The sequence below is a fragment of the Coregonus lavaretus genome (genome assembly GCF_964263955.1).
Source record: "Coregonus lavaretus genome assembly, chromosome: 1".
Taxonomy (NCBI): Eukaryota; Metazoa; Chordata; class Actinopteri; order Salmoniformes; family Salmonidae; genus Coregonus; species Coregonus lavaretus.
Genome location: NC_139988.1, coordinates 31066616 through 31075500, shown reverse-complemented (window position 1 = coordinate 31075500; position 8885 = coordinate 31066616). Strand labels below are relative to the sequence as shown.

General features: G+C 40.9%; 1 protein-coding gene across 1 annotated transcript in view; it reads right to left on the bottom strand.

Moving 5' to 3' along the window:
* The window catches only part of hhat (hedgehog acyltransferase), a 96499-nt gene extending 89869 nt beyond the window's left edge, over positions 1-6630 (bottom strand). Inside the window, exons 1-5 of the mRNA XM_084168618.1 lie at positions 6547-6630; positions 5334-5462; positions 3643-3710; positions 3356-3469; positions 3039-3233 (exon numbers count right to left, since the gene is read on the bottom strand). Of these exons, the coding sequence (XP_084024744.1) occupies positions 3039-3233; positions 3356-3469; positions 3643-3710; positions 5334-5451 (495 nt within the window). The 5' untranslated portion in view covers positions 5452-5462; positions 6547-6630. The remainder of the gene's footprint in view (positions 1-3038; positions 3234-3355; positions 3470-3642; positions 3711-5333; positions 5463-6546) is intronic.
* Between the last annotated feature and the right edge of the window lie 2255 nt (positions 6631-8885).

The following is an 8885-nucleotide window of genomic DNA, read 5'->3' as shown; positions in this document are numbered from 1 at the left end:
TAAGTAATAATACTTGAAAGTACTACTTAAGTAGATTTTTGGGGGTATCTGTAGTTTACTATTTATATTTTTGACAACTTTATACTTTTACTTCACTACATTCCTAAAGACAATTATGTACTTTTTACTCCTTACATTTTCCCTGACACTCAAAAGTACTCATTACATGTTGAATGCTTAGCAGGACAGGAAAATGGTCTAATTCACACACTTGTCTAATTCACACACTTATCAAGAGAACATCCCTGGTCATCCCTACTGCCTCTGATCTGGCAGACTCACTAAGCACATGCTTCATTTGTAAATTATGTCTGAGGGTTGGAGTGTGTCCCTGGCTATCCGGAAATTTAAAAAACAAGAAAATGGTGCTGTCTGGTTTGCTTAATATAAGGAATTTGAAATGATTTGTATACTTTTACTTTTGATACTTAAGTATATTTTAGCAATAACATTTACTTTTGATAATAAAGTATATTTAAAACAAAATACTTTTAGACTTTTACTCAAGTAGGATTTTACTAGGTGACTTTCACTTCATTTTCTATTAAAGGTATCTTTACTTTTACTCAAATATTAATATGGTGATACTATTCCTTTTTAAATATTTATTTCAAATCATAGTGTAAAAGCAGATGAGCTGGTTCTACTATTTTTTGCCATTTTCTGCTTTTTTTGCGGTGGAAAACTGAGTGCGTCGAGCATAACACGTCAACCCTGTTACCCATACATAGAATGACAGGTTAGACATTTTTTCACAATTTACTTTTTTTTTTGTGAAGCTTGCATTCAATTGCCCCTCCCTGTTGCACACAAGCTTCCATTTATGTCTGATTTAAGATGAAATCGTCTACCCCATTACTGTCTACCCCATTACTTTATGTGGCACTTAGATGGGAAAACATGTTTTTTTATTAAGTTGAACATGTGCTCTTTATGACAGAATGTTAATATTAGGTTAAAAAAAAAATACATCCACCAAGTTACACTACTCAAAAGGCACTTAAATCGGTGGAAGGACCCAGTTAAAGCATCCGTGAAGAAATGCACAGTCAGGCTTCCAATAACAGGGGGCTGGGAGTGGTGTGAGGGGCTGGGCACCCCCATAACAAAGGCAATATTAATGTGCCAACCACACACACAGACAAGGACACTCGCACACACACATACACGCACACAAAGATTTCAAAGATATGGACATTTGGTACCTCCAAGAGTCAATGTGTAATTCGAACATTATTCAACAAGATGACATCATCATATACAATGGCGTGACTCCCTACTTAGACACCAACAAGGGGATGGGGACGGCAACAGGCTATGGTCAGACCTGCTTAAAAGAGTTAGGCTTCTAACTGTTTCAAATCTCTCTGTTCTGTGACAATAGACATCAAGTAATCTTCCATTTTAGCTCCTGTGTTGTTCTCAAATTGTATTAATGATTTGGGAAATGGGATGCAACCAGCAAATTTGCATCTATATGCAGATGAAAAAGGCATATTTTCATGTGCTCCTTCTCTGGTTCAGGCTGTTGAAGAGCTCCAGACTGCTTTTCAGTCACTGCAGGCCTCCCTTTATGGTCTCAAACCGGTCTTGAATGTACAAAAAACAAAATGAATGTCCTTTACCAGAGCTCGCACTCAGCCAGAGAAGGTTAGCATTGTCACATCTGGTGGCTTATCCATTGAAAAGGTGTAATCCTACAAATACCTAGGTATATGGTTAGATGACAAGTTGTCCTTTAAAGGTCATATGGATAATCTTGTGAGGAAGCTTAAATTGAAATTGGGTTTTTATTTTCGTAATAAGGCTTGCTTCCCGCTTATGGCTAGAAAGAAGCTTGTTCAGGCCACTTTTCTCTCTGTAATTTAATATGGTGACTTGTATATGCATGCAACCTCCTCTGTTTATCATGCATCCTTGTGCTTTATTACAAATGCCAAGTCACTCACCCACCATTGCACCTTGTACCAAATGGTAGGTTGGACCTCACTTTATATGGGCAGAAAGCTACATTTGTATGTGTTAATCTACAAAGCCCTTTTGGGTAAACTCCCTCTTTACCTCTGTAGTCTGGTCTCCTTCACCACAAGCAATTAACATACGCGGTCTGCTAGGTGGTTGCTACTTAAAGTTCCCAGGACATTTACAGTATTAGGCAAGACTGCCTTCTCGTCTTGTGCACCAGAGGCATGGAATAGTCTACAATCCATTCTTCATCTAGATATGTTAGTGCCACTGAATGAATTAAACATTTTGATGGGAGACTCTGTTACAGAGGAATGTAAATGCTTTTTTTTGGGCTGGATCATGTTGTTAAGTTGCATTGTATTGTTGTATGTTTTAATTCTGTAAGGTATTGATTGTTGCTGCCTTCTTGGCCAGGTCTCCCTTGAAAAATGTTGAATAAATAAAAATGCCAGAGGGCCTGGATATTGCTTTGGGGGCCTTTGTCTTCCTATCTGTAAAGTCAACTGCCAGGTCGCAGTTGTAAATGAGAACTTGTTCTCAACTGGCTTACCTGGTTAAATAAAGGTGAAAAAAAGTGTGTTACTTTCTTATATTTTTTATAATAAAAATATAAAAATAACTAGGGAACAACTGCTTCGGTCTGTGTGACTCTGCTGCAGTAGCGAGAGCGGTGTGTATCTCTTGCAGTGGGGGGGATGAGAGTGGCGCAGTGGTCTCAGTGCTAGCTGTGCCACTAGAGATCCTGGTTCGAATCCAGGCTCTGTCGTAGCCGGCCGCGACCGGGAGACCCATGGGGCGGCGCGCAATTGGCCCAGCGTCGTCCAGGGTATGGGAGGGAATGGCCGGCAGGGATGTAGCTCAGTTGGTAGAGCATGGCGTTTGCAACGGCAGGGTTGTGGGTTCGATTCCCACGGGGGGCCAGTATGAAAAAAAATCAAAATAATAATGTATGCACTCACTAACTGTAAGTCGCTCTGGATAAGAGCGTCTGCTAAATGACTAAAATGTAAATGTAAATGTAATGAGAAAAAGAGAGAGCGCAAGAGAGAGTAAAAAGAGGTGTGACTCACCTGTATCTCCTGCAGTTGGGGGATGTGGAGGGTGGAAAGCAGCAGCAGGGCACAGCTCCAGGACAGAGCAGGGTTACACAGCTGGGCAACAGCCAATGACAGGCCCAGATGGCCAAGGACCACACCCACTCCTTTAATCCCCAACGCACCGCAAGCCGCAAGGAGACCATAGGCCAACAGAGCTGTCACTCTGAACTGATGGGGAGCGGAAAAGCAAAAAAGCCTTAAAGCTACAGTATTTTGGTTCTAATTTGTCTGGGAAAAAATGGGGGTAAAAATGTTAAGGTCCCACTTCAGGTTTTCCTTGTATAGTATACCTTAGGAATGAAGAAGCTGGCTAATCTGGAGACCACAGCATGGCCCAACAGAGTCCACAGCAGAGACTTTCTAGCCCAGTGACTCCAGAAACTCCACTCAAAGTCTGTGGGGTCCTGTCAAAGACAACTCATTTTACCATGGGCCCAGTCTGAAAACTTCATGCCATTTGACAAAACCTTAGGAATAAAAAAAGACACATCTCGGGGAAAAAAAAAATCAAGAAATTGAAGCACCTCGGGAAGTCGTGAAATGTTTGTAGACCTGAACGGCCGTAAATGATTTTTACCTTTTTATACCCCCATATTAGAAAGCCTTTCTCCAGTTGGGACTGTCTCTCCAATCCTGCTTCATGTTCTAGGAAAAGAGAACATATTTTTGTGGCATCTTCTCACAATGAGACTGTACAGACAACAATCATTCTGTTTTTATTCCAGAGTTTTGCCAGGAGGCTTGAAGAACTCCACTATGAAGTATGACAAGCTCTGTGGGGAACTATGCAATATTAAGGGAATAGCACACTATAATCAGTCCACCTAATCCACTTTGCTTTCCATGAAGGCTTTTTCAAGAGAACTGGGTGCAATCATTGTGATGACAACACACCAGTGTCTCCCCTACCCTTGTACATTATAGGAGGGGAGGGGTGGGCCCCCACCAACTCTGTTCCCCTTGCCTACAATAATTTGTCTTAAATCAGTTTCAATTGACATTTTGGTAAAAGAGGCCCTGGATGTTAATTTGGGGGCCTTTGCGCCCCACCTGGAAAATAACCTAGCTAGGAGAAACACTGCAACACACAGGGAATCCCTAGATATAGCCTAACACTAGCATTATTTCCCTCCCCCTCTCCCTGTTCTGCAATGTAGCATCAGCTTCTTTACTATCCTTTCGTCTCTCTTTTATCAAACTCCTTTTTCCACTACCGTTCCTTGGGGTTATTGCCTTGTCACCTAAACAAAAGGCGTTGCTTCCTGCATGAAAATGCAACAGAGTGAGATGGGACTGCACCTCTCCCCAGCCCTGCCCATGTAATCCCCTGAATACTAATATTATCAGCCTTCTTCAGAATGTTAAAATTCTGATAAGAATGGGTAGAACTAATTATTTTCTCCCATCAGATTCTGTTCCCCTTAGGCCTTTCCTGTCTGGGCATAGTGGAATCATTATGAGAGATTTTGTTTTGTGTCCTATGGTTTCATTTTAAACATAAGGCCGAGGCTGCGTTTCCGAAGGTAAGTGCCCCGTTCCGCCCACCTGGAAGCCTCTTCCCCAGAGCTAAAAAAATCTCTATCACGTTCTGCGTATGTTACTTTACCTCTACTTTACGCACACATAAATCTAGTTTTACCGGTGAAACGTCCATGCAACATCTGCATGCATTGCCAACCATTTAATCTCAATTTGTTTCATGGGGACATGCATTTAGATCTTCTTGAGTTATATACAGTGTGGTTTCGAAGTACAGTCAGTGCTTGACTTGGACAGGAGGACAGAGTACCGGCACCTCAAATATTCTACTGCTTGAGCTCCGGTTCATTTTATAGAATATTAGCTCAAAAGTATTGTGGAGCTCCTGCACCTAAATATAAACGGTACCGGCACCCAAATTGAGTACCGGCACCTATTTCAGTCCAAGTCAAGCACTGAGTACAGTGTTGTTTTGAATTATGTACAGAGCGAATTTTAGAGCAGATGCTGTTAAACTGTAGCATACCTGTGTTTTGTTTCAATCAAAGCAAAAAAACGTTTCTGCAAGGGGTATGAAACAATGCCACAGCCCCACCTAGAGGCAAAAACCGCACAGCACAGCTGAGGTCTCCACTTACAGTAAGTAGCCTAATACAGGGCCACAAAGGGTGGTAAATCAGGTTATCTTGCATACAGCAGAGTTAGCAAATTCAGTGTGAAAAAATGTAAACAATGCCCAATTGATAGACCTTTATATCAAAGAGACTATCTTAAGACCGGTACATTTACCTTTGGAGAACATGTGCAGTTGATAGAAGGAGTAGAGATGGGAGCCAAGAGAGAGCACCCAGTAGGTACAGACCTCTGCTCTCCGCAACACCGCAAGGGTCGAGCTCTGTTTGGCCATCAGTGCCAAGACTGGAACGATCATGGTGAAGAGTGAGTGAGAGACATTAGATGTTTCAGCCACTTTATCGGCCACATTTGTCCCTCACTAACAACAAATAGAGGACCATTCTGATTCCATGAGAACAACATTACATTCCCTACTTTTCTCTCCAACATGTTTTAAAGCAAGAGGGTAGCCTATTTATTATATTAATTTAATGCATAGTTTTTGCAGTCTCCTATGACAAAAAAAATAATAATGGTGTATGCTAATTATAGGACCTTAGGTTTCTGGTTATAAGGTAATGTAGGCTATTTATAAGTACTTTATAGGTCAGTTGTATTTAGGCTACGTCAAATTTTCCAAAACAGGAGGTATATAAATTATTTCATTCATTACTTGAAATTAGTAGACACCTAACAGACTGTGCCTTTAAAGCTAGAGTCCTTAATTCAAACAAAGCATGACACCGACTCTGTTTTGGTAAAAAGCTAAAAGATGGGCCTGGAAAAATGTAACCACTCTCAAATTCATTGACTGAGCTATGGATGCAAGGACTAACTAATATCAAAATGTTTACCATATTTTGAGGCTATACAGCGTTTACTTACAAACATTGGGGTAACGCAAGTTTATATTTTGGGTTCTGATGGGGTACAACAGTTCATGAGCTCATGAGGCATAAATAAGTTATATTCTTCAAGAATCAATGGGTAGTCCAAAAATGGATGTAGCAACTAAGGATTCTAGCTTTAATCGTCAAATGAAACATCCACCTCATTTTGTGCCAGAGGTGAGTGAGGGACCACGTTTCTATTCGCTGCATACCACAATCGTCGTTGGAAACAATAGGCTATTGTGGCAAAGACGAGACCCTGTTTATGATCAGGTTCCAGAAACAGGATATAAAAAGCCACCATCTATGTGTTCGTGTGTGCAGTGCACGGCGTTGTATTCGAAATGAACCGATTTCAGAACTTTACACCGTTTGACACTGTTTACGCTGTAGCAATGCCTCTATTAGCGAGCCCGACTAAGGCACAAATATGGCTGCTTACTGAGCATAATACTCACTAATTGGCTAAAACAGAGAGCAACAACTGTGTTACTCACATGCACTGTGAAAGAAACAAATGCCCTCGGCTACATCTTCCGCTTTGTATGTAGGCCGGCAGTGAACACGGCTACCTTGGAAAATTGTCGAACGCTCAGGATTCAGGAAATCTCCGCCCACATTTTCCTTGGATGCTTGTCACTCAGACTTTTGATTGGCTATATTTGAGACAGTGATTTTTTTCATTACAATCACATGATTGGATGAAATCAGTGCCAATCACATAAATTGCAGACCCGTTTGATGAAATGTTCATATTTTTATATCAATATGCCTAAATATGTTTCATAAGAGAGGAAAGCCACAGTCGGTAAGAGTACTAGTAATTTCAACGAATAAACTATATATCCCATGAAATGCCATAGGCTCAGGGGTCTTCAACCTTTTCTTGCCCAGGGTCATATCTAGATGGATCCAGCTTTTGTTCAATTTACGTCAAAAGTATTTTTTTATTTTAGATTTTATTTGAGCTAACCCTAAACCTTTTCCTAACCTTAACCTAGTTATCATAACCTGCCACGTTAATTATCCTAACCTGCTGCGTAAGATCTCCTAAACCTGCTACGAAAAGTCAATTCTGACAAAAGCTGGATACCTTCTAGCCATGACCCTTGCCCACCTACCCCATTAGGTGAATGATAATGGCAAGGAAAAGTAATCAACATTTTAAAATGAATAGATTTGGTAGATAGTTTTTCATTATTTTGACCTCCCCACATTATGATTGGAAGAGGAAGTGTAAACACTAACATAGCCTATTAGCTAGAAAGGTACTGTAACTCCAAACGCTGTTTAGCTGGTTAAACAAAGGTTAGCCATGTGTTGGCAAAAATGAATGTCCGAGTCAAGAAAGCTTACCACTTGCCGTACTGGTAGTTCATTCACGAGTGCTTTTTCAAAGCCTATGTCAGATTCTCCAGTGAGTGTATGTAATTGGCTCCAATGAGACTAATTTGATCAATATTAGGAGTTGAGAAATAAAGTTGACATCATTAGAAATAAGGTATTCTCTTACTTTCTACTGCAGGCATGTAAGTGATTTTGTTGCTAGTGATATTCATAAAAATTAAAAATAAATAAAAACGTGTATATACAGTATATATATATATTTTGCAGTACGTCCGCGTTCCCCTAGTTGAATACCCCTGGTCTATATCAACATTAGGCTACCCTTATAAACATGATTTGATGCTCTTATAGGCCTATCATTTCTTTACAAAGTATCCTATGATCTTATCAGTCCTACACAGCCTGTGTGGTGTGGTGATAGCTTTGTCCACTGAGTAGGGATAGAGAGCCACATATGAAGTCAGGAGCGTAGGCCTGCTTGGAGTAACATTTCCATGACAGTAGTCTATCTTGAATTGTGAGACATATGCTGATAGGATGTCTTCTCTCCTCTGGGCAAAGTGGATGACAACATGTTTCGTCTCACCTGACACCTGTAGCTTATTCTTAGTTTCTGATTGTTGTTATAAAAAGGATACGACTTTACACGTTCCCTGGTGGAAACATGTTTCTCATGTGGACCAAAATGCATTGTTTATGGACACAACCGCTCTGGGCTCTGTTTCCCAAAAGCATCTTAAGGCTGACGATGAACTTAGCCTTAAGATGCTTTTGGGAAACCGGACCCTAGTGAGGGCTGCCTCAGGCCAAGGTTCAAGGGATCGTTCACCCAAATTACAAAATGGCACATTGGTTTCCTTACCATGTAAGCAGTCTGTGGACAAGGCATGACAGCAATCCATGCTTTGGTTAAGTTTTCCCGGCACTGTTTCGACGTGCTTAGGTTTTAGCATTTGTGGCACAAATCCCACTCAAGTCATGGGACCGATATTAGCATTTTTCGTGCATCGTATCCAAATTATCTGAAAGTATCTACAATTGGTTGTGAAGCAAAATTAAGTGACTTATAGATGTTTGAACATGAAGCGCTAATATCGGTCCCATGACTTGAATGGGATTTGAACCACAAATGCTAAAATGTTAGCATGTGGAAACAGTGCCAGGGAAACTAACCCAAAGCATGGATTGCTGTCATATATTGTCCACAGACTGCTTACAGGGTAAGGAAACCATTGTTTCATTTTGTTATTTGGGTGAACTATCCCTTTCATATTGCAGGGTACCATAGCTTTCCTAAATAAAGACTGGGTTTGTTCAATGGGATGGCACGCTATAGCTCCCATTCCTCCAGGGTGAACTTTCCCTGTGTACAAATCTTGAATCAGCTTCCCCCCGCAATCTGAACCTTAACACTCATTTGGGAAAATTCAAAACTGACCCAAGATCAGCGTCTAGGAGCAACTTCACCCAACTCCATACCTCCCATTCG